We start from the raw sequence: 27,108 nt of genomic DNA, 5'->3' as shown, positions 1-27,108 counted from the left end.
TAAATGTACAAATGAAACCGATGTCACTCGCTCTCCATCTGTTTTCGTCACGCAAATCTCTTCATTTGATTAATCCAGCATGTTGGGCTAAAAATACAGTTTGCATGCTAATCCTCCTGAGAACAGGAGATAAAGTTCTGGTGTGAAAAAGCGGTAAATAGCGTGCAGTTAAACTCACAGAAGTATGATGCTCCCCTCATCGCCAGTATCGCTACCCGGTCGGATCACAATAACTTAATTTGATACGTGCGGCGGTCTTCTCTGCAGACAAGCTGCTGATCCGTACGAGCACAAGTAAATAAAACTCACTTTATTGTGTGAATAATACAACTACGTACTGATAGGAGGCCATCCATTTGAAGCACTCTCGAGTCATCCGATATATATATATATATATATGTATTGACGATGTAAAAGTATACCGGAAAAAAGTACTTCTGCAAACACGAGAGTCTCAAGGGATTCTTTGATCCCACTATTTAGATACCGGAAAAATTGTGAGTATGCGACCTAAAAAAAACGGGACCTCTAAGAATACCACGATTTATCAGACTGCACGGAATTCCACGTGACGTAATGTTTTATTTGAATTCTCGTTTTTTATACCGGAAAACTTGCTGAGAAAAAAATATGACCATTTTTAAACCGTTGGTGATAGCCCATGTGGGGAGGTCGAACAAGGAAAAAGGGTGAAAATTTCGGGAAGAGTGAATACTCTCTAATAATCGTCCCTCATGACCCTAGTCATGAAACCAATAAATCATTCAGTAGTCAATAAAGAACTGATTACTTACAGGTGGGTAATTCCACTGATGGGTTTAACATCTAACAACAGGACATTTCGAAGAAAAAACACGTTCTATGACACGCAGCCGTAATGAAAGCATTGATCAAACTTACGAATAAAATCTCAAATGCCAAATTTCCAGCTGTTTCACAGAACTTCGTAATTGTGCGTATTGTGAAAATGATGCTGGAAACGTCTGCCAGCCGATCAGGCTTTCGTGGATTTCCTCGTAGACTTTGGTGAGCTAGGTGCCGAAAGTTAGGTATCTTGACATCTCAGAGTTTAGCTGCAGCCTATTGTTCTTACAAATTTGCCTTCGTAAACATCTCCGAGAGGGCTATTATCTTCGTCGGAAATCGATGTTTTCGGCAAGCAAACGCCCGGATTGACTTTACACTTGCTTCATCATATATGGGATGTGCACTTCAAAACGTTTTGGCTCTCTCCGAGATGGCAAATCTAACGCCCGACTGATCAAGGATAATTTTCCCCGCCTAACTTTGGCTAAGTAAATGTGCCTGTGCTAACGGTAAGAAAAACAATAAAAACTAGAATAATGGGACATTTCATGTCACCAGTAAATTGCAACTACCTGTTGGATTTATGATTTTTTCCCCTAAAGGCTGCAAACCTCAGCGAATTATCAAGGCAAAACTGACAGTTATGGGACATTTCATGTCACCAGTAAATTGCAACTACCTGTTGGATTTATGATTTTTTCCCCTAAAGGCTGCAAACCTCAGCGAATTATCAAGGCAAAACTGACAGTTAGACTTACTATGTATGTTGTGCTTTTGGAAATAGCAACACATAGTATGAACGAGACAATGAGTATGACTTGACTAAAAAGAACGGCCAAAAAAATCACCTGCGGTGTTGTATCTGGGGGATTGTGGTGTAAACCAACTGAGGGTTCGGCGGTTGGATTGAAGAAAGACGACACCGTCCGATAAAGGGATGGCTTCAAGACATAACCACATGCTCCATTTCTTGCGAAAAACCCTGTTGCTAAATCCATAACAAGTCCAGCTGTCTGGTAATTCAAGGGGACCACTTGTCCACCCCAGGCCCATATATCAACCGGATTGATGTTGCTGCTGTCTGCTCTTGAAGGACTTGGGATGACCTCGAGCATGGTGTTTCTTGTCACTTGCACCAGATCTCCCGAGGCACGACCCAAAGCCTTTGAAGCTTCTGATTCACTAATTTGTACCACGTGGTACGGATGCACGCGCAGTTTGTCCGTGTTAGATCTTACACCTTTTGAAGAATGACGTCCCGGAAGTCCAGCCTCACCGTGGGTGCCCACAACAACTAGGGACGAACCAAACTTTGTGGATTGCATGTTAGCCGTTGTGCTTCGGGTGTACTGATATAGACGTGCGTCCAGTGGCTTTGGCTTTGTGGAAAGTGAGCCTATAAATCACAAAGGGATGAAAAAGCTTAGTTGATCGCAATAATATGCATAATCAATAGATAAGATCAGTAAATTGTCAAGCCGATCAGTCGAGTACTAGTTTGGTGAAACGTTTATGGTTTCAAGTTGCAAAACATAACCTTTTCTCTTTGTACTAATTCTGTCCAGATCCCACCGAGTATTATGAGCTGACAGTGTAGGAGGACAGTGTAGGAGGAACTGGTTCATTGGCAATGGCTTACGCAGTTCCACTACTGCTTGTAGATTTTCAAGAATCCACAAATGTCAAAAACCTTGGATGGTGAGCATAATTCATCTCAGTCAAGCCCAAAGTGAAGGTGAGGTCTAAGTCTAAGCACTTAGGAGGTATTATGTCGTACCGGTAGATGGTTCACCTAGTGGTGAGATAGCAAGGTCGAATGAGGAATGGTGTCAACCAGCGCAAGGATTAATAAAGTCTGATTAGCTGAATCGAACCTATCTAGACCTATCTAGTCAAGTTAGCTGACATTGATCCGTGAAGACTTCTATGCCAATCAAACGTTTTCCAAAATTCTCAGGAAACTCAGTCAAGACGTAAATATCTTTAGATGTAAAAGGTACCAGAATCAGAATATTACACCAAAAACTGAGTCACACAGGGGGGGGGGAACATGTCACTGAGTACAAGTCATTCATTCTATAATCAGCTGGTGTTAGCAATTAATTATTGCGTCATCAAAAACCGCCTAATGGAAATTTTGGATTTGCCGATCCAAAAAGATATCAGGCGAAGCAGCCACCGACACAAATGAAGCAAAGAAACACACTAAGAGCGAGGGCAGATTGGATGTACATGGTTGGTCCACGGACTAAAGCAACGGATCAGTTTGTACCACTGAATAAATCATGATCAAAACAGAATAAGATACATTCAGAACATTTCATTTAACTCGTCCGTCATGTTTATATCCCAAATGTGATGTGGGTTTGACGTCTGTGCAAGCAACAAATTGTGAGGGCTTTGAAGACCGACAGTCTAGTTTTCGACAACATAAGATGCACAAAAAAACGGACAAAACATCAACAACAGACTCACCATTTCCAGTGTCCGACGAAGGCAGTGCAGAGCTATTTGTGCAGTCGAAAAAGAAGAGGTCAGACAGCTCTTTGGCGATCACCGAAGACTGATGAGCGGGAAGCTGCAAAATAAATAAACATAATATCTTGGATCACGAGGAGAAACCAGAAGAATGAGAGGGATACGGAGATAAACAAATAACGGTTTTATGGGAAAGCAACACTATTCAAACCTGGTCAAGAAATATTCGAATGAAGGCCAACCATCATAAATTTTTGAAAACGAATTCAAGTTTGGTAATATTAATAAGGATTCCTGCGGATTCATCTCAATTCAGATGATATGAGCTCAAAAACCAACATTGAGATCGAAATCCCTGCACTGACCGAACTGACATTCTTAGGGTGTTGAAAAGTTGCGTTTGTTTAACCGCGACATCAACAGCTTAAAGAATGTCACTCTACTGTGACAGTAAACGCCTACCAAACTTGTTTGACTGATACAATATGTGATTTTGTAGCACAAAAAAACTTGCTCCCGAGGTACTGGTAGAAAAATTCACATTTGGATGAAATAAAACCGTGAGAGTCACTGACAAATAGTGGTGCATTTTTCGTAGCATAGACCGACTAGTTTCATTGTTTTACTTTGCAACGAAGTACCAGTACACAGACCAAGCAATGGGACAATTCTGGCACAGTGAACATTCACATGACTGCTGCACACATGCTTGCGACCCTGAGATTGTCGATGTAATAAAAGGCTGGATAATGAATGTAATCAAATAACTCGGACCCTGATACTTCCTAGAATTTGTAAACAGGCGAATCCTAGTTGGTGTACAAATATTTCAATTAAAGACCTTACCATTTGAAGATTTTTTCCAGGTGCTACAGCCTGAGATAGTTACTGTCAAGCCAATTGAAAATGAAGTCCACATCAAACTTCATAAGACAGACAAAAGTCATCCAGAACAGTAGACGTAGTTTTCCTCACGGCTCTTTAGAAGTCAACGTATTCTTCTCAAAAGCACAATCCCAAAGACTGTGAAAGACATGGTCACGGATTTTTTGAGCTGATGACATCAGAGAAGCTTGATTTACTACCACGGAGTGGACCGTACAATTATTGTGTTTTATCATACTCAACAGGATTGATGACATCGCTGATGGGTATGCTTCTGTACAGTAATCTGCGTTTCGTACAATAACCCTATATAAACCTTCGACTCTCTTGGCTGTTACAGGTAAAACAGTGTTGTTGCAGAGCACCTGTCTAACTAACAGTAACTTCAGGTTGCAGTGAGGTTCTTATAGGTTCTTTGTATATAAACTACATACTGTTGATCCCAAAACGCGAACTCACACAATGAATGTATTGACACTGAAAACTATTTTATTGGGACCTTTGTTTAACTGAACAACAAAGGTACTGTACGTTCAGAAGGGTTGATAAAGCTATGGATGGAGTTTTTCAAGACATTATTCACGGATTCTATTAAATACTGTGGATGACTTTGCTTGAAAGACGGAATGTATACTTTGACATAAGTATTTATAAGACCCGTAACGGCAGCCCCATCGTTGTACAGGTTGTTGCTGGGGTACTTTCACTAAATTTATGCCAAATCACTGGACGACCAGTTGATCATTGGTGAAATAACTCGAAACTTCCAAATTACTCATGAGTCTGATTTAGAAGTTGGATGAATGCTACATTTGTGAACCATTTCTTTTATGCTGAAAATTCGCGAGCGCCGACGAAAAGCAGGGTTCTACCTTTTTTGGGCAACAACTAATGAATTTTTTCGGATCCGGTTTTACCAATGTGTTGGGGTTAAATAATCAAGAATTGTTGTTGCGGTAGAAGATCAAGGCCGAAGTCAAACATTACATTTTTACGTGATACGGATAATTAAAGGATGAAGTGTATGGCTTACGTAATTGGCGAATCGTCTTGTTCCAAACCCGCGCCCATTCATGTTCTCTGTGCTGACGTTCCCTGTTGTTCCTTTAGGTAGGCGTTTACCTTTCAACAAAATTCGCCCAATCAGATCTCGAGGTGAAGGCCATCGCACATGCATTCCGTCCCCGGAGTAAACGGTGGTCTCATTGCTTAGATTAACTGTGGTTACGCTGTTTTTTCTATACCCTTCAAAATCCCTTTCTGCGTGTTCTTCAGCTTCCAGCTGAGCATCTCCCAAGGTGAACAGGAATTCTGTGGAGGGTAGAAGCAGTCGTGGTCCAAAGCAGCAGCGTAGCATGGTAGCCAGGGTGACTTGTTGGGTGTGGGACAAAAAGTGCTCAACCGAGATGATGAGCGGGTAGCTGCTCAACGAGAAAAGGAGCGAGCAATGAGGGAAGATGTGAAGCCTTTGAATATTAAAAGTAGATTTTTTAAGTTAATTAATGTCAGAATCTCCTGATGAACATATTCTCACACAAATATTGGTTGCATTTTGAGGCCTTTCAGTGTAGTGCGAATGAAATTCTGTCCTGTTTGAATGATCTCATTTGTTATCATTTTATCATTATCATTATCATCATTATCATTATCATCATTTATTGTATCATTCACCACTTTATCATTCACTCACACGCGGATGTTCACCACGGTATTCACTAAAAGTTACATTCGCATCACGTTAGCGTGAACGTTGTGAGCCGCTACCTAAATCTACAGCTTTAGGATACAATGTGCTGTACTTTTGCCGCGTCAAACAATATGTACTTCTCACTGATGTACATCAACTCGGTTTACTATGTCTTTCCTCATCTTACTATAAGATAAGGTGAAACAAACCGAGACGATGTGGAACGAAATGCATGGGTAAATCGGTTGCTTTGGCCCCCAAATACCAGTAGCCTTTTGTATCAGTCTTCAATCTTCATTCTTTCCTGCCGGAACTTGCCACAAAGAAAAACCTACCGGATATATATATATATATACATATACATATATATAGGATAGGGCCTCAAAACTGAGCTGCTCAAAACTGAGCTGAGTTAAAAACGCGTTAATCCCTACTGCTCTAATCAATGTGTTCCGCCCGTCTAGTTCAAAACTAACCTACTTTGGCGCAGCACTTAGACTTGGAAAAAGGCGTGCAGTTTCTTGTGCATTGAGGTTACTGTTCGTAGATTTATTGCTTCAGAGCCAATGAAATCCAGGCAGTACACGACTATGATCTAAAGACGCTATTCGATCATACCAAGCACCTAAGCATTCGAGATAGCAGTTCTCTGTTTAAGGTATTCTTTCATGATGCTGTAACCCTAGATCCTAGTCATCTTCCACGAGAAATGGTAGAATCGCCAATAATCTAGGAAAGTGGTCTTGTTTTTGAGCGTAAGAGGGAAAGTGTAAATAACCTCTAATCTAGAAGAACAAATCTAACATTGTGACCATGAAAATATACACTCATTTCTCAAGATAACCGTGTTAGTTTAAGGGATTGTGTATTCTGACAGAAGCAACACAATGCGACATTGTTGGGTTCTGCGAATATTGGTTTAGATTCGTTGATGTGTTTTGTTCAGGTCACAAAGAACTACTTTTTTGCAAAAGTAGTTTCGTTGAATAACCTAATGGATATAAAAACTAAAGTGTAGCTAAGAATAAAAACCAAGCGGCAGTCTGTGAAAATAAACGGTATAAATTGAAAAATTTAGATGGCGTACATAAATACAATAAAAAAAGCATTAACTGAGGAATGTCATAAATGAGTGATCTAGATGAGCCTCCAGCTAACACTGTAGCGATTCACAAATGAGTGTGATTTGCCAGTTGCATAACCTTGGCACCCAAATGACAAAAATTATTGGTGAAAACATAGAAGTGAACGTGAACAAGAGCGAAACCAGTATTGTGTTGCCAAAATGAGCAGTGTAATATATCGAGAAAAAGTATTACGAATTTTACAAGAGGGATCAATGGGTTTAAATGTCTCGTTCTAACGGAGTCTCAAGAAATCTGGGTTTTAGGCTTACTCAGAGCGATGAAAGGCTAGACCACTGATAGTTTCCAGCACAACTTGAATAGGAATGCCAGGAGGCCTTGAGTTGGCTCTTCGTACCACTGGATATCCATCGTGACCGTCGTAGATTTCCACTTTTCAAATTAACGAAAGACAGAAAGGTTGGTTGGGAAAACAGTTATGATCTCTGAATAGATAGCGGACAGTTAAACCCATATAGAAATAAATGATTTAACTGTTCATTTGCATCATGTTCGGCGGAAGTCATTTCAAAATTTATGGATTTTCCCAAATGTTAAATTCATTCATCCAGATGAGGTTGCCGTTATTTATACGTTGTTTGGTAAATTAAAAATATTGCATTTTACGAATTTTACCAATACAGGATACTGGGCACTACACAGAGCAAATGTGAAGCACAATAAGCGCAAGCGAAATCTCATAAACCATGGCAAAATTCGATTTCTTTATTTCCAAATATTCCCGTCATAGACAACCCAAGAACAACGTTTAACTTTGGTATTCAAGGGTAGCAGCGTTCAAATTAGCAAAATTGCTTTCTGTCTTACCGACCAATTTTTGTTTAGCCATGATCTGTCCCCAAAACACCAACTGACACCATACAAGATAGATATAGATATAAATACCAGATCCTGTTTGCTGCGTAGGATATTGGCGTATGTCCACTACAAAAAATAGCTGACGATCGATAGTTGCAGAAAAAATAAAACGTAATAAAGAGTTGAGAGTTGCACTGCCCAATAATGAAACCACTTCACGCAACACAAACCATTTCACTAATTAAGATAAAAAATGGTTTGAATATGTAAAATTAGATTTAGTACCAAGGCACGGAAACTTAATCAGTTAACTGTAGGCCGAACGAAATTTGTCGAGGTTTAGGCACAATCTTCTTGAACACAGTTGACAGTTTTATTGTGTCCAGAAACTCTGAAGGTATTTAGAGGATGACTGATTTAGAAGATTTAAGGGAGGGTGGAGAGATCAGACGAAATATTTGAATATGAGCTTAGACCCAGGCGGTGTGCATCTGCCGGGTTTTCTCCGAACATCAATGTGGATCTTTTGATGTGTTCAAGATCATCGTTATGGGGGAGAGAGCTAACTTCGGTTATTTTTCCCGTCGTATCCGAGGTCTGAGTTTAGTCATGGCAACAGGCCTTCCGTATTTATGAGCATAGTCTTTTCGTCTTCAACGGGCTTTGACGTGCATCAAGCTAACCAGTGCTTTGTGAAGGAATAAATATTTCACTTTGGTTATAAAAATTAGAATTCACGATGAAAAATTCGAAATTAAATTAGCAAGTAATCATGCTTAGTTAGAAGTAAACAAGCTAATCAGCGAATCGGAACCAGCTGGATGGACACGGTGTTTATAGGAAAAGCTGTGTATGGAAGTGGAGAAAAAAGCACAATCCATCAGTCGGGTTACAGAAACTTCAGACAGTTGTAGACGTATAAATCGCAAGTTTTGATAAGCCAGGTTTCATTCCTGATTGGCTAACGAACAGAGATCAGAAACAAGCAAAGATTAGTCACCGAATCTGTTAAGGTCACCTTTTAGAATGAAAAGCTCACTAGTAATGTAGAACGCAAAAGTAGTGGGGACTCATCCAAAATTTTACCCAGAGTATTTGTAGAATTTTGGAGAGGACAAGTTGCAGTTGGAAATTGGATAGAAATCTAGGTTCAGGAAATAAATTCTGTTACACAATATAATCACAAGAATATTGCAAGTAGACTAAAGTGGACGATACCAGGTTTGAGTGAATGGTGGTAGGAGAGTCTCTACATGTTTCCGGTTGTCCGGCACACGTTTGATTTGAAAGCCTTTATAAGAACAATAGCCATTTGCCAGCTCTCACATCGTCATTAAACTGAAATCATTGAGCCGCTACCAAATAACTGGATGTAGAAGCTCATATTATAGAAGTCTTGCTGAAATTCAATCCAAACTTGAACGGTGCAGTAAGGCGATGGGGCTTCATTCGTACAGTTGCATTAGATAACCTTTAACACCCGCCAAATCAATTACTTGTAAGATTAGCAGGATGAGTTTATGTGAAACGACAAATTTCCGAGGAAAACTTGTAGGCTTGATTTGTCCTATACACAAAAGTTTCAGTTCGGCTGTTACGTGACGGCAAAAGCAACACAGAATAGAAGGTAAGTGACCACGTTTTGGTTGAGACTTGACTGGCAGCGTCAAATGAAACGATCGAGCACTGTTGTCTTTTTTCGGAACAAACCATCTCCATCTATGATTGCTTCCTAAAAAATAAATGATACATTTGTGAGGGCTCGTGTAAAGCTATTCGGATGCACTTTTGAAACAGAATAATTGCGACAGGATAATTTAGAACACAAATTATCCATTTGGTTGACTTTGACTTGCTCCTTTTTCCGGACTCATATTTGAAAAAGTTCGAAATTGGCACTCCAAAACATATGTTAATGGTATGACGTTATTGCTGTGGGACCGTTAAAAACTTGTTCTCATCTGTATGGACACTCATTTTCATGATGAGTGCATCCTTTGCTAAGTTTCAGTGGATTCGGTCTGAAGCAAGGCCAGAGGGCTATGCGATGCGAATGTGTCAAAACGCTAGCGATGCTAATATCTCATCGGAAACGAATGAACGATTGGATTGCGAGACGTGAGATGCAACAAAAAGTGCTTTAAAATGGGTGAAGCTCTCTACAGGAATGTTTGTAAGGGAAACCAATGACAAATTCATTAGTCCAGAAGTTCAATAAGTGTTTAGTTTATTCTTGAAAAGGGTTGCTTAGGTAGGAGTATGCTTCAAGGAGACAGGTCATGTAGCTGTTTGAGAGACTCGTTTTTTATACCGCCTAAAATAGATTGAAGCTGGAAATTTATGTTGATTGAATGAACGCTATGTCGCAAAGAGAAGGTTAAAAAACGGGTAACCTACTCTCAATGTATCGGCATCCAGAGAGCAGTGCACGCCGATATCCCTCAATACTGCAAGGTCCAGTCAGTTGGTCTTCAAGCAGAAAACTGAAATGATAGAGATTATTTTGAAGACATTTAGGTATCTTTGCACCGCAGTAAATATATAAGAGTTCATAAGCAACTTACGAGATAAGATCAAACGACAAGATTAGATCTGCAAACGAAAAAGATTAACCATTTTGTTCAAAGAAATCTCCAGTGAACATGACAGATGAGTGCATGGTTGATGGCTAATCAGCCGTCAAACATCCTTCTGGCTTTCATAATGCATGCTTGGACTTGTGTTCGTGTAGGTATTGGAGTTGATGTCCACGGGATTGGACAATTGCTGTTAACGTTAGGTGGTAAAAACTCGAACTTCGAGAAATCTTCAAACACAGCATGAGAGAAACAACACGCACATGGTGCACCATTAACCCCTACTCTGGTGGTTGGCGTTTTACCAGCGGAACTGTTTGTGAATTTCGGCCAACCTTTACATACCTATAATTGGGAGTACTCACGACTCCCATTCGCCCACCACAATAAATTAAAACCCCTCGTAAATTTTACGCACAGGTAAATTTTGATTCTCTCTACCGCATGAGAGATGCTTTGTCTATGTTTCGTGCATACCCAAACATGAAGGCAAATGCAAAATAACTTAGCTCACTTATAATCGGAATACACTACTCACAAGGTTGCTGAAAAAGCCCGTGATCGGTTTTGACCTTCCTGGGGCTCATCAGATGGGTTATGTCAACCTTATGTTCTAGTTGAAACCATGTTTAACGAAATTAGCGAAATACACTCATTTGCGCCTACCCGATGGGCCCCAAGAAGGGCGGAACCGGTCGTGGGCTGTCGACAGATTTTTAGCAACCTTATGGATAGTGTATTACGATTATACATGAATCGCGATATCTCAAATATCGTACCAACAGAAACACGAGGCTGCTTGGTGCAGCACATTTAGTTGCGGAGAAACACCACAAACGGAAGATTTAGCTAGGTTCCAGGTTAGTGTATTTCGCTAACTTAGTGCACTGATAAGACCACTTGTAGCCAGGTTGCACTGTCGCGTTGATATCGGCGAGTAATGATCGAATTGGAAGAATGAATTAAAGCAAGTATACTGATTCAAAAGTGTCACCTATTTTGGTGAGTTGTTGAGAAAAAAGCTGAAGATTATGCGAATTATTGATTTATCGATGGACAACAAAGATCAAGTAGCAACCAATAGCAGGCGCACAAATAGAATTTGGCGCTTATGCATGAGAAAGAAACTGGGATTTTTCCACAGAATGCTAACAAATACACGTAAATACAGTGGTAGTTGATTTAACCAACTCACGTTTTATGTGAAGAAGCCAAGTAGTAGTGTGTTATGGGCTGCGACATGTCTTGACAAACGTTCAGGTGCGTTGCGTTGAATGCATCGCATTCACGGGAGAGCAGGAAAGCGGTAAACCCTGTCAATATATAGGGAGATTATTATTTGTCTAACTGAGTCGCTCACAATAGCACAAATGGTTGCAATCAGTGTCGCTTATGAATGTCAGTACCGATGACGGAGTCAGATTAACAGAAGACGGACTAGTTTGTGATTTGGTGGTAATATGGGAGGATTTTGGCATTTGAACAAGATTCCACAAGCAAGTAAGGTCCATCTATGCTGAAGAGCCTATATGTAATTTACATACGTTTCTGCAGCAGTGCGTACATTACAAACCTGTACGAAGATTTAAGCCCGTGACCTTCAAGCTACTAGTTCAAGACAATAAAACGGCAAGTAAGCTGTCCAGAAGAGAAAATATATCACATATTAGAGATCATTTATCGAAGATCCAATTAAAATGTGAATACGAATGAGTTTTGCGACGGAGTGACGCTATGTTCTGCCCAAGTTCGATCGAGATAACCAGGCTACTAAACAGCCAACCCTGGTCGACAGGTATGATTTTCAAATGCTGCTCGGGATGCCGCGTGCTCGAATCTCCCTAGAAAGGATGAACAGCCATACAGTGTTTTTTAGCCTTCTAGCACCTAGTGAATTCACCTGTAGAATGCACTATGACTGAACTATGAACTATGATTCCAACGGCTTAGACCGGGAAAATTTGTTGTGCTGGAGCAAATCGGAGTGATATCGATTTAGATTTGCCTGGCCACAAGTAGCCCACAAGTGTGGGTACTTACTAAATAGAAGCGTGCACTTTAATTTTCAGTGTGCGTGACTACTTCTTCTGATAAAACATCATAGAACTTGTAGCCGAATGTACAAAAACTGATGAAGGGAAACTAAATAATTGAATATTGAATTGAACGTAAGAATATAAGTTTTTGACAATAAAAGGGAAAGTAGAAATTTAGGCACAGGTATATAGGGGAAGATTCTACGCGTAGTTTTCAAAATGAATGCATCAGTGAGCTCGCTTTTTCCTGCCTGCATCAAAACGGTCACCGACTGTGCGCGACACATGATCAAATATACGTTTTCCTTCTTGTTTTTGCTCCACATCCCGTATAAATTAAAGCGTAAGCGATGAAATGCTCGTGTGTATGCACAAAATTATTTTCGACCGTATAAAACCACATTCTGTGGAGAGTCTTTCCCGAAAAAAGAGACTCCTGATGTTGTGCGGGGACGATCATTCGGGGTGGTGGATAGGCAGTAGTGCCCCGTATGCCTGGAGATTCACTTGATGAATTTTGTAGGCGGAGAAGTTAACGCTCCTACCTATTTTATCTAATATCTGATTCCAATGACATTATATTGAACACTATTTTTCATGAACTCTGCTGATTTACAGCGAATAGCGGATGAATAGTTACCAAGTTTGTCCTTCAGGCGGGACATGTGTAGGTAGGGTTTCAATAAAAGTAAATTCAAAGTGAAATTCAGCCAACAATTACACACGCATAACATTGTGAAACTCACCATCAATCCCCATCAATCCAAGTGCTCGGTTTTCTGGGGAGGGTTCAAAATACTCGATATACCTTCGGCATTGTTCTGCCGTCACACCGATTTGCTACAATTAAATTGGTGTCAAAAGGATGGAAAAACATAAGACTAATGAATAGTTTGTGAATTGTAAAGATTAATGTGTGTGGAGGCAAGAGAATAGATCTTCAAATGCAAGCTGGGCGCAAACAATACGATCAAGGTTTAGTCTTTCATGCTACTCTGTGGATATATTCGGAACGACACCGGCTGGGCACTGAAAAGGTATGACTTCTATTGGACTGAGACGGAAGAATGAATGGTGAAGCGAGGATTTTGAATGTCGTTGTCCCACATCTTCGCATCACCAAAGTACGATTCAATGAACACGTGCCTAGTTAGATGCGCCTTTTTCAGTTGCAATGCTTATATCTTATATCCAAACGCTATGTATGTAAACAGCGAACGCGAACCTGCTGTTTCAAGGAGCTCAACTCGCAGGAGTTTTTAAAAACAGGAATACCCATGCCGGCATTGGAAAAATGATACAAATCTGCCCCAAATTTCTTCTTCCTCGTCTTGAGGGTCCTGCAAGTTTTCGGTTAACGATATGAAACTGGTGCCTCAGAATCTGACCCGACTACATTCTAAAAAAAGTTGATTTGAACGCGTTTGGTTGTGCAGTGGTTTTGAAAAAAATATCTGAGTTTCTGTCCTTGTCACGTAAATGTCATCCGAGGCCATCGGATAACAACTCCTCGTTTAATTTTCTGATTATCCATTGACGGAGTTCTGTATTTGAAACCATATTCATCTAAGTCGCATGGATGCCTTTAGTCACCCACTGCTTCCATTCCGAGGATAGACATATTTCGAACAGGCGATTAGATAGAGCCTGTAAATTGCACACCATGTTACTAATAATAGTGCTCTGTGTGATCGACAAAATTTCACGCAAACTACATCTAAGTTACATTATCCACCTTTTATCTCATGGTATTTAACGCATCTGACTGTCATTTACTTGACGTAAACGCAACTTAGGTTTCATTCGTTAATTGGTTAGGATGTATAATTGCGCGTAACCTGCATCCAAAAACGCCCATGTTGTATAGAATGGGATTTGAAATCATTATTTGAATTTCAGCGTCGTGAGCATTAGGACCGTGGGCCAATACATCGTGCCTGATCACAGATAACTTTTGATACATGTGTATCCTGTCCCATTAATAAATTTGTTCACCGTGTCCTGGATCACCACAAATTTATTTCTGAAGGTAACAGCCACAATGCATAGAAGACCTTCGAGAAGGGCTGATTTGATGATACTTAGCTGTCGCTTGTATTTTCGTACCCGCTAAGACACAAGCCCACAGGAATGCAGAGCGATTTTTCATTGTTGGAAGTCAAGAGCACATAGGCTAGCTAACCCTTCTTGGGTGGCGTAAAACAGTACTGGTTAAGCGCTTCGTGCTCATCTCATATTCTCAGTTGGAGTAAGTTGAGAGACTATTGTTTCACTCTGGCAGTAAAATTTATTGCACCAGGTCTCCTTTCCCGTCAGATTTAATATAAAAACACCGTACCGTCAGCCGACAACATGGTCACTAAAAAAACAACGGGTAGAAACGATGGGAGTTGCAATGTGCAGAGTATGGATGGGCTCTGACTTGTTCGAACTAATTTGTTCGGTGGTGAATTCAGGAAAAATGCAAACAGGACGGAAACTTTGGTCACAAAAATACATGCACCATAACAGAAGGGGTACAGAGCAAAACAGAGAAGACCCAATGCATACGAGAAGCCGATTTGACAAACGCATACTAAGTGAAAAAGTATGAAAATATGCAGATTAAAAACAAAGTTAATACTACATCTGCACATATATTGTCTATCGTATCGCAAATCAGCTGGTCCTAGATGATTCCACTATGTTTCTGGAACATCAGTGGTGAAAATCTGAAGATGCCTTCCCACCCAGATTAGTCAAGTCTGGCAGCCGCACAACAAAACAACCTGCATTGTAGGCCGATACGCGCAGCTTTTCAGATTCAACGATGAGACAGGTAGCAGAACTTGACCAACGATATTCTGGTCTTTTAGACTCGTGCGTTGACTACGTCTGTTACACAACCGTTAAAGTTAACATAACCTCCGAGGTACTCATGGCATTCCACAACTTCCAGTGCTGCCCTTTGAACGTTTAGTCATATTAAAAGATTAAAGGTTTCACAGAACGACTTTGTACTTCGTGAGCGCGAAGCACACAAAAAAGGCCGGGAAAATCTTATTCAGATTTTGCCATTGGTGTCACTTCATTTTATCATTTGAAAAAGAGAACTGTATCGTTTGTATATTCCAAGTCAGCGAGGTTCTCACTAGGAGATTTCTGAAAGCCGCGGTTTCGAATACTTTTCAGTTACCAACTTATTATCTCATCACTGAAAGTGGAGTGGACAATCATTTGTAGGGGAGCTTTTGAGGAGTCTAGCTACGTCTAGCTGCTTACAAGTATGCGAATAGAAACAGTATCATATTCACACAATTATGGAGCATACCCTGCCTGGCAAACACATTGGAAAGAACAAACCTGCGTCAAACTCACTACTGGAATCACCATAAATTGCACAAATAATAACTGATTAGGCACATGATGATGGTTAAGGTGGACGAAAGATACGACTGTATAGTTGACCGGGCAGTATCAGCACGATATCACCTCTCAACCAATGGGAGGTTCTCCAAAGCTGATGAATTCGCTTCCGTGAGCTTAAAAACTGTACCGGCTTAGCGTAAGTCACTGCTCAAAAAAAGACAGTTTGCGTTTTGCTTCTCGATATTTCATCCAAGTATTTTTCGCATGTGTTGACCACTATTGTGACTCTCATGCGCGCTTGCGGATTTTTGAGCAACAAGAGCAGATTTCACTTTTTCACATCCATTCCTTTCAGAAAACTGGTGTGCGCATGCGCATATCTACAAACCATGTTATACCTGTTCGAACACACTGGAGGAACAACACGAATTCTGGGACGAACCCCCCCCCCCAGACGGAAAACACGTTCCAAGCTGAAGGTGAATCGGATATACTTTGGGTGGGGATAACCAAGTGAATACAAAATAGAATTTGTGTCGCACGTCAACAGAAACTTAGTCCGCTAATAGGGGATTAATTAGGCGTGTGAAACTGTTAGCTCGGAAAAGTGTTTTCCGAATGGATGTTGAGTTGCATAGGGTCATGTGATCTACCAATGTCCAGGTAAGCCTGATTACGTTTGCATTGTGTGTGCAACCAAGTGTTAACCTACGCTACCCATCCGTTTTCCAGCAGGAGTTGTTGACATAGTGTCCAGTTCGTGTGTGTTCTTGATGCAACTACCAATCTGTTGTGTTAAGTGAGTCGTGAGTAATTAAGTCTAGGTAAACAAGGATCGACTTTTCAAACTTTCGGCAGTGATGGTATACAACAAACAGGCTTAGTGATATCTTCAATCAGCTATCCATCCAGAATCCTATCGCAATGTCCTGAATGTAGTGCTATCGATTATCTGTGTTCGATTATCTGATAATCAGGGCTGTAGGATATTGATAACCGTGTGAAAATACACCGCAAGTAAAATACGCCGCTCAAAACATTAGAGGCTCACCAATGTAACTTCCCTCCGTTTTAGGTTCTCACAGCAGTCCAACAGCACGTCAGCCTAGTTGCAACATCCATACTGTAACTCTTAGGGCCTGAATACCATAGACTCTCATTCCTGAAAACTAGGGATCGTGGAACCCGTTCCGTCCATCGTGCGTTTGGTGTGCGCCTATGCACTCTATTCATCTATTTGCTAGGGAATAGGACAACAGCCATATTACTCTCTGTAAGCTAGCTCATTAGCGATTCCAGCTTGAGCACGGCTGTCATCGGCCTGGATCCTGTGCAAGTTAGGCATATTTTGCCTATCACATCTCTCTTTACGCTGTCTTGTCCGTTTCTTGCAGATTATGCGAAAGAACTTAACCAATATGTGTAGACAGTAATTCTTTGCTTGTAGCCGCCAGTTTATCAAATTTCATTGCTATTTAGACCAATATTTGTTAATGGAAAACGGCGAATCCTAGATGTGCATAATTTAGCTGACTCATTCGGGCTATAACTGACAGACATCTATCATGTATATGTTATCTGCTAACTGAGTACCTTTTGTATCAGCTTGGAGAGAGTCACCCATTGCACGAAGTGCAACTTCTGAAGTTTGTTCACCAGGTTGCTGCTTGAATGATACGGTACTGAAATCGGTCTGACTGTATTATTATCATACTCACTCTGAGCGCTTTTTGCAATTTAGTCCGTTTTATCCGAAAGATACGAAGGTCTTATGTAAAATAAGGTGTCTGGTGGTTGCAGGTTCATCAACTATGTTCAAAGAACACTAAGCTCTTCTGGAAGCATTCTCTTGGTAAACTTAGCAAATCACTTTTTCCAGCTCATAGGGAATATTGCTACTATCACAAGAATACATGATCAGTGGTAAATGTGCCTCGAAGTAGCACATTGAACTGCTCCGGTTGATTCAACAAACAGCAAGTAATGTTAGTTCTGTATCGGACAGGATACATGGCTTGTTCTATTGCACGAAGGGACGTGCTCCACTGCATGCTATTGTTATAAGAGAAAGCTGTCTTGCTTGAAGATAGCGGTCATTTAGTTGATAGTGCATGAGGATAAGTGTGGGTGACGTGGTCGACCACCTTGCGGATATCTGTTTTGGATCGAAAAGAATCATTTTTTATGTAAATGAGTTTTTATGAACCCCAAAGCCGCTGTTTGGAGAGAAATGAAAGCAGTAAGGAGGCCACTTAACATAAAAGTATTCTAGACGTCTACGGAGGTCTATCAGGGAATGAAGAAAAATCTAGTTTATTTTTCTCAAGGCAGTCGATACGCACTCTTGTGGCTTCTTTTCTCAAACAGGCATCAAAATATGACGGCTTAGACATTGGGACTGCTTCTCAATAATCAATGTTCTAATATCATTTGCTTTTAGGGATCGGTGTGACCCTGACATAGGCAGAAGGTCGACTTTCCCAACCACAAAAGCCAGCACAATAGACTAAATGAGAATTGTGTCGAGTTGGAAACATGTCAACCTCAGTAGAGGTGATTTCAGGAAACGGATATCGAGCAAGGTGGCTAACCTACTCACAAATAAATGATTGGAGCTGTACAATTAGCGGATATCATGAGCGGAATATCAAGAACTAGTAACTTGTTCAGCAAACTGCTCAAGTGAGAAAGCATTTGTCTAAATCTCGTGCTTTTCCTTTCAACAAGTGAAAGGTTCTAATTGGCGATAACAAAAAGGATGGTTTGTGCAGAATGGTGCTGTTCCGAAATCTTCAACAACTATACTTTCCATAAAAGTTTTAAAATCTGTTGGTTCATCATTCATGGCTTTTCCCACCAAATAAGAAAAAATACCCTTCCAATAGAATAAAAACGCACCAGTAAGCTATAATAAAAATTATAAATCCACCACACTGGGTATCCTATGAGTTATAGCCCACGAGCTTATTAATCAATTGTGAAATCTCGGTGAGCTAAAGCAAACTACAACACACGGTATTGAATTTCAAATTTTTATGCCCAGTTTTTTACAGTCCATGCTATTTTCCATAACTCCGGGGTACAACAAGAATATGAATGAACTAAAAACTATTTGTTATTTCAGACTAGTAGAAAATGCATCAACATGGCTATTTCAGCACTGAAACGGTTTGAAGAATCCGAACAGTTTGATAAATCTATTACAGACTTTGACTCATACATTGGAGAAATCAGATTAGTACCAATCACAATGAATTAACCAACCGCAACTAAGCGAAACACACTGATTTGCAAACAAATATGCCTTTTGCGAGAGACTCACCTGGAACCTTAATCTCCCATTTATAATGTCTTTAAGCACATTTGTTTGCAAATGAGTGTATTTCGTACAATTTGTACTCAAGTAGAACATAAGGTTGACGGACACTCGAGGACTGCGCCAAACTGATAAGCCACAAGAAGGGCGAAACCCGTCGTGAGCTGTCAACTAATTTTCAGAAACCTTATGAACAGTATACTGCGTATAACCGCAACTTAGCTCATGATAGGAAAGGAGCAAACTTGCGAGTAAAAATAGATTCAGGAACGCCGGAAAGTTTAGTACACCACCATTCAGACCTGGTGGAACCCATTCATTTTCCGTCGATCCTGAATAAATTAAAAGAAGGTGGTAGGGAATAACCTCCATCAATCAATTGAGGCATAAATTTATGGAGCAATGGAAGCTACTTTATCAGAAAATTAATTAACCTATCCGCTGACAGTCTCGAAGTTTCAAGTCATGAATAATGCAGAAATATGTGTTACAAGACTAGTAAACTTGACATGCGCGGGACTGGAAAGTTTAGCCCAAGGGAATCGATAACAATGAATTCGCAAGAAAAGCGGTCGTCGAACTTTCACCATGACCAATTTCGGAGGAAAATTGCTTACTTACCCCTTGCTCGCTGTCAAGAAAGTGTCTCAAGTCATCTTGACTGAGCAGTTCTGCTCCACTAGCGTAACTAGTTGATAAAAAGTGTGAAAAAGTTTGGGTTTTGAAAAGTTATGTGAGTAAAATCAACAAAAACGTTCACTGATCAAACATGAATAGGATCACATTGATTGTAGATTGAAGTTCATCAGGCAAATGTAACTGTGAATTTTAGCTACATGACGATTTTATCCATGTGTGCATCATGATTGAGCCGTTTTAGTTTATACTGGTTGATTCAGGCGCCACAAAAACAAAAGAGTTGCCTTGAGGTTTCTGGGACTTCTGCGGTTGAGGTCATTCCCGAGAAATGCCCTGGTTTCGATGAAATTGTTAGCTGATGAGCCTTTCCAACATCTATTTTGCTAAATATATCTACCACACGAGGAGTGATTCAAACTCATTCGCGCAAACATGGATTCCTGACCACTATTTAATAACCAGTGGTGATGAAACAACTAAGCACTGCAACAGGAAGGTCTGTCAGATCTGATGGTCGAAATACTCGCCGGGATTTGCAACGTCCCTGCAGCAATCGGGCTGATATCATCTGTGCCTTTGTGAAATGCAATCATACGTTGAGTAGTGTTGTGCACAAGTTTATCTAAGTGTTTCTCGATTGGTTATCACGGAACGTTAGTGTCAATGTTCTGATTGGTTGATGTCGAAATGACCTGTGAACTTGAATAATCTGACTGAAACCCTTTGAGCTTCGTTGGATTGGTCCTACTGTCCGTCTTGCCGTTCAATTTATTTGCCTGATACTCGGCTCTCTATGTTATTCACCACTATGTACCACTTGGTTTGTCTAGACGATTTTCTTCCGGTTTGTCCAATATGGAAATTTTTGTGCTCGTTACGTTTTATCCGATAGTCAACATTTTTCGTCCGCGTTGTTTGGTGTCGATCGTCGTTTTGAAAATTAGTCTTCTCAATGAGGTATTCGGTTTGCGAGCCGCTGAAATTCTACGTCGTTGCAACATTTCTGCTGTCAGTTTGAGTTTAGTACACGAAAATCAGGAGGGGTACCACTCGGAGATTGTGACTTATTAGGAGGCGAACCACCGACGTGAAGTCACTCAATCAACTGACACTTTGAAGTGAACCCAAGTTGGGGATCTCAGCTCACTCGGATAACGCGGACGGCCGAGTGCCGGATTAGTGGATGCGGTGACAAGAGGAATAGTGGAATTAATTCGACAAAGCTCACAGGGTCAGAGAATTCATGTTTACAGGCCACCTGGACGTCAACCAATCGGAACATCTGTAAACAACAATAAGTGAAATCGCTCATCAGAGCAGTCAATCGTATCTGATAGAATACAATGCATGTTGTTGTTCAAAAAAACATTGCCGACCAAGTGTGACTCGGTGCAAACATGTGTCATACGATCAAACAGCTACACCCGCAAGTGTGTACCGTGTAGTACACCTACATACAGCACTGTGAATTTGTGTCTTTCAGTGTTCCTAGTATAGATTATAAACGTCGTAACATTTTTGCTACATGGATTACACTGAAATGGTAGCTAACTCATCTAGGCGAACGCTTGAGACTGCAGTAGCTGATGGACGCATTTACTTCAACACTGAGTGAGGCGTTAACGTCCATTCGGTAGCTTTTGGTCCATCGTCAGCCATCGTTTTCTCCGATTAAAGGTCACGCGCGCTGAGTGCTCAATTGAACGCAATTCTTAGAACAAACTGTGGAAGTTGATATCTCTAGGACCGCTTGATATTCCTAAATATATCAACAGCATTCAAATTATACTCGCGTAGGTTGTCCAAGTATCCTACCCAAGTCTCCAGGCCGATCTTTCGTGGAAACAGTATGGGTATGTAGGAGATGAAGCCAGCGTTTCATTAACACCCATGAAAAATATTCATTTTACGAAGAAGAGGAGTCCCCTTTATTAATCATAAAAAGGGTCATTCATGGTGAATTTGTTGCAAAAAATGTATGGCCAATGTCAAACTTTGGGAAATTAAAGAAAGCGGTCCGATATACTTTTTAGGATGTCCGTATTTTTTTGTATACCCATATATCTATATTTTAAAAATACCATGTTTTTTCGGGAAGATATTTAAAGGCAATTTAACGGGTGTTTTTAAAAGTCATTGTATGTAAAAACCAGTCAAGAGATTGTACTTTATGGGCTTATGAAATTTCCGGTGAGCAAAATATGGCTCGGCACAAACGGGCTTTGAATAGGCCTTACGTGTGAGGTAGTAGATATCAGTGAAACTGATATTTACCGAACAAATAGCAGAATCACCGTGAAATACTTTCGGACAAGTCTGAACAGCTGTTCGCGCGTGTTTGCTATTCGGGTCGATGCGCTTTAAGTGTTTGGCGGTCGCTTCCGTCAGCAGGTGTTCGATCAAGCCCACTGTGCTACTACTATGTGCTTTGCTAATTAGTGCATACCAACCGTTCCTTTACTGTGGCATCTGGAAGCTTCACCAGCAAACCCTAAGCTGTGAATGGACTATGCACGTTTCCAGTAGAAACGCCAATGAATGGCTGCACCGGGAGCGGAACTGATGACGAACTGCATACTCAGGAGCCGTTTTTCAGGGCATACAACTGGGACTCAGTTAAGGTGAGTACAAATGTACACATGCTATGAGTATGGAAAACGATGTGATTACCAATGCTTCTTATAAGATTGCGTTTCTAATTATGTGCATGGTTTAATGAGTGTGTTCATGGGCGTTGAATGCTATTGAAAACGCTGTTTTTGAGCGACATAACGTAGACAACATAGTCTCCTAGTGGTGAAATCACTGCGGCTTCCGAAAGGTTTGCGCTGCTTCGTAGAAAAAAGGCGCTAGTTTCAGGATGTGCCTCGCTGTGCTTTTGCAGCGATCACAAAACTTCCAACCGAGATGACCGAGCATTATTCTTTAGGTGTTCTTACGCTTCAAACGGTAATTGTTTTTCTGTTCGACTAATTTTTTTGCTTTACGACAACATAGCGTTTTTACTGCGTCATAAACGATACTACCATAACAAACTAATGAATGAAGAAGAAGACCTCTCAAATATCTGCGCACCATCATAGCGATCCGGAAAAGTTCGGTTCTAGCTCAATGAAAAAAGTGACCAAACTCGATAAAGATTGCAAACTCACCGTACTAGAATATAATAAATTTCCTGCCTGTGAACCAGTTTTTTGTAGAACTTGGTGAAATCAGCCACATCTAAGCGTCCTTTTTGTTCGCGGGAACGGAAGTCACTGTCCTACAATAGAAGAAGACAACAACAAACATAAAAAATGTATCAGAATGATTACTATTCAAAATACGAAGCCAAAAGACATATATGGAAGACAGAAAATCTGCCAAGCGTGAGAGGGTCGGGTGTTTTAGGTCCACCAGAGAGAATTCGTACTGTGTGCACCTGAACTACCCTTCTTTCGCTTAAGTCTATTCCACCGTATAACAGTGTACAACAATAACCTTCGCTCCACTATGGCAGTAAAGTACGGGGTTCGCCTACGGAGCTAAAAAACGTTCACTAGTAATTCAACAAAATGAGACGCGGTGCATCATGCATGGTTCTAAACTGTATGAGTGCGATGCGAAAGAGGCATTATCAGTAGTTTAATGAGTAAAGAACTTATTTGCAAGTAAGAGATGGAGAATTCAAGTTCATTCTTGGGTGTATTTTTTCAGTATTTACATAAACCTGGAGTCTATTATACTCTAAAAGTAAAAATATTTGTTGAAAATATCCTGGAGAGGCTAAAAGGATAAAAAAAATGAAAATTTGATTCGATGAAGAAAAACGTTAGAATAAAGAGAGCACATCAAGTGTTTTCCCATTTAGATAGAGACACCACAGCATTGTGTTACACAAACTGAACTTCGTAAGTGATCTGTAACCAAACGAGCATTATGATTAAGTGAAAACTCGAAGTTTACACAACACTAACGAAATGACGGTTGAGTGAAGCTGGCAGCATCGATTTGCCGATAACCAGACCAGGACTGTACCAAAAGACCCATCGAGAACACTTGTTTTCTGGGAAGATCTAATACACAGTGCACTGCAAATATTGGGTTAGTAGTTGATGTATTTCAGTGGTATTGATTAGCCCCTTGTGTGATTTCCGCAATGGGTTAAACTTGGTAACCCCTTGCATCTGGTACTGGCCTAAATAAAAGACAACTGATTGACTGACCATGTAAGCTGGCTGATGAATTCTATCTACTGGTTGCTGGTCCGATAGGTCATTTTTGAACTTCATGGAGAACGGAGTTAAAGATTTGAGTCGGATTGCATCAAGAAACATGGTCAGATAAAAAATAGTTGTTTATTTGCACGAATTCCCCCATCCTGATTGGGAATCACTGGGTGGGCTTTAGTTACGTGACAGTTTGGCAAGCAGTTGCCTGGTCGTAATTTTGAATCACTTGTCTCACAGCTGGCATTTGGCAAGAGGTGACACTATTAAGAAAGGTGCTTCTCATCTCAAACAGCTTTTGACCTGATAAAAATCGGACTATTCGTGACTATTTAAGGATGCTACCAATAGCTATGGGGCTAGTTCTTGAAAATCTCTGCCACACAGTACACTTTATTCGCTGGAGTAAATTCGGTGACCGTACGGGGGCGGCTGCAGACCTTATGCTCCACTGTGATACAAGGTTACGATACGTCAGATAAAAGTAATATAGTAATGAAAACGATGAGTTAGTTTGAAGATAGATCATAATAAAGCCATTCAGATTTTGCAAGCTGGTAACTTGTCAAAGCTATTCAACTGAACAGTAACGAATAGGCGTGGTGCAACTGCTTGCTGCTAACATGGACACACAACAAAGAATGTGTCATACCTAGTTGTGTGTATGCAAAATGATATCAGTTCTGTCGGAAGGACACTGGTAGGAAACTGCCTCAGACAGTTGTGGACCCCTTCAGAAGTACATTGGGCGTTCAAGCAAAGTTTCGTTACTGATGCGAACAGATTCTTTTTCAAGTAATGCATTCATTTATTTTGTAAGAAAGCTACTTTTGCTTTTGCCTACACACTACGTGCTGAGATGAAATCATTATCAGTTCTATCAGTTGCATGTTACTGCGATATGTGTTACCTTCTGGTCGCCTGTGAAATTTAGTAGTTCACTGGTCAGACAAAATAAAGTTGGATGTCGTGCGCAACATGAGACAACTATAAAACAAATAGTGCCAACCAAGGATGTTAACTTCCAGATCTAAACTCAGGAAAGTATAGCCAGTGGAGAGGGTGTAAGCTATATGGCTAATTAGTGGAATGGATCACCTATGTTCAGCCCGCAACTGGTGATGACGAATCAAGATGGATTCGCCCCAGAATTGCACTTGAAAGACCGTTCAAATACCGTGACATTCAGTGGTGCAATCAGTCTGTTTTGACTTTGCTAAATACCTAAACTATGTGAAGTTCATCCAAATAGTTTATGGAATAGTTGCAGATAAATTAATACTGATTTAGTGAGAGAAAAGGTGATTCAACATTTCACGTTTGTTGTCTCCTAAATTCCAAAGTCGACCCAGCCAAAAACTTATTCGTGAAAAAGAACGAATCATCAAACTGTGAATTTCCGCCTTCAAACATTACTCACCTTCCACTGATGTCGGATGTGTGTTTCTGACAGTTCAGGATTGATTGACATAATCAGGCGCATCGCCGTGCCCTCTTCCAAATAGCCAGAGCTGCAAGTATCGGCTTCGGAAAACAAACGTTGAAGCCATCTGTATAGGAGAATGGTGAGGGGATAGTGTATGATTCCTTCGGGAAAATAGTGCTAACTACCTAACTGCCAGTTAAAGCACTAGTGCGTCTCAGCAAATAGTTGCACATCTCCTGGTGAGTGTTTACAGCCAAGTCAGCAGGTGAATGAGCTAACATTAGCTTCACTATTTGTCATAATACGAATTCTACTGAAGAAGGAATAACATAACATCTAACAGAAACGTGTTTTCTTCTTTTTTTTCGCGGCGTGGACCTACATGTGGACGAATTACTCCAATAAGTTTGATCATCGTAAAAGAATTATGTGCCGGTCTTTAAACAGAGAGAGCTAACGACAAGTAAAGACGGGCAAAACTCGTTTTTTAGAAGTCGACGTCAACAGCTCATAGTTGCATTGCTCAATATTTGTCAAAGGTCTCGTAATTCTGAAATTACCAAAACTGAGAACTTTGAAAAAGGGTGCCGTAGGCCTTGAATTCAGACAGAGGTTTGGTCAACTTGTGAAGCAGCAGCCATACAACTTCATTCATCAATGAAGCGGGATACTTACCTATCTCTAGGTTTTTGGCGTTCTTCCAGGATATGAGGATCTGTTGAAGAAAATATGATAACACGCGTAACTACCAATACAAAAAACAATAATACAATTACAAATCGCTGCTGAGGCCACATTTTGTCTCTAAGAGTTGCTGTTCATATGAAATGCATGAAATGCACGCTATTGAACAACAGTATTTCAGGAGATAGCATACAATTAATCAATAACTTCTCCAAAGAACCACAATGACGTAAAATGCTAGCGAACTTCAGGCAATTCAACACTTTGTCTAGAGTAGGCTAAAAGTTAGCTCTTCACTTCCAGTAGTCAGGCTACCAAAGACAACTGGCATAATTTTACTACGCATAAACCGGAAGATCAATCCTGTTGTGTCAAAAGTTAAGTAGAAAGACAAAGTCATGCATCGACCAAGTTAATTCACAATTTATCGTAATTAGTGATAAACCCACAAGACGTAATGCTGCCGAGCAAAACTAGCGCAAAAATTCCACATTTTAGGAATTTATGTTTCTAAAATCTCCGCCATTTTTCGTCCACAGTGTGATAAACGTGTGCGTACACTTTTTTACACCCATCACAGTTCATACGCCTCAGCGCCCACCTAAAATAATACAGATGACTCAGTGGTTTTCAAGGTTCACAGGGCAATTAATTATTTCAAATCCTGAAAAGTTGCATTAGGTGAAAAATAAAAAAATATCGCTAGTGATCTACAAGTCTTGAGCATCGTTGAACGTTAATGAACAGCTTCGAAGTAGAATAGCTCCCCCAACGTCTACTCTTGTGGCCACTTGTGAAAACAATAGTCTTTGTTTGTTGCGTTTTTAGATCATAGTGCAAGATAATCGAGGGTCAGCTCTATTTTGGGGGATAAAATAAAATGAAGCGGAAGTTAGAAAAAGAAAAGTAGATCACCTGGTCTCCACAAATCATGATTTAGTTGTGAAATTCAGGCGGCTATGGACTGCGTATATATCATATTATATATATATATATATACATGTATATATACGAACTTTATGGCTGTGTAGCAGTGGAGCATCTGTGCCAACACTGATGCTGATGACGCCAGGGA

The 27,108-nt window shown here is 40.5% G+C and overlaps 2 protein-coding genes across 2 annotated transcripts in view; one reads left to right on the top strand and one right to left on the bottom strand.

Moving 5' to 3' along the window:
* Positions 1-11,689, bottom strand: part of T265_13445 (hypothetical protein) — a gene marked incomplete at both ends in the record, with an annotated part of 28,785 nt that extends 17,096 nt beyond the window's left edge. Inside the window, 6 exons of the mRNA XM_009168900.1 lie at positions 1,656-2,203; positions 3,283-3,385; positions 5,204-5,591; positions 7,254-7,374; positions 10,198-10,283; positions 11,572-11,689. Coding sequence (XP_009167164.1) covers positions 1,656-2,203; positions 3,283-3,385; positions 5,204-5,591; positions 7,254-7,374; positions 10,198-10,283; positions 11,572-11,618 — 1,293 coding nt within the window. The remainder of the gene's footprint in view (positions 1-1,655; positions 2,204-3,282; positions 3,386-5,203; positions 5,592-7,253; positions 7,375-10,197; positions 10,284-11,571) is intronic.
* The window catches only part of T265_04192 (hypothetical protein), a gene marked incomplete at both ends in the record, with an annotated part of 126,651 nt that overhangs the window by 20,043 nt on the left and 79,500 nt on the right, over positions 1-27,108 (top strand). The window contains one exon of the mRNA XM_009168874.1: positions 16,116-16,239. Coding sequence (XP_009167138.1) covers positions 16,116-16,239 — 124 coding nt within the window. The remainder of the gene's footprint in view (positions 1-16,115; positions 16,240-27,108) is intronic.

This window comes from Opisthorchis viverrini (assembly GCF_000715545.1).
Source record: "Opisthorchis viverrini unplaced genomic scaffold opera_v5_66, whole genome shotgun sequence".
Classification (NCBI taxonomy): domain Eukaryota; kingdom Metazoa; phylum Platyhelminthes; class Trematoda; order Opisthorchiida; family Opisthorchiidae; genus Opisthorchis; species Opisthorchis viverrini.
The sequence above is the reverse complement of the archived record's forward strand: the minus strand, read 5'-3'. Positions and strand labels throughout refer to the sequence as shown.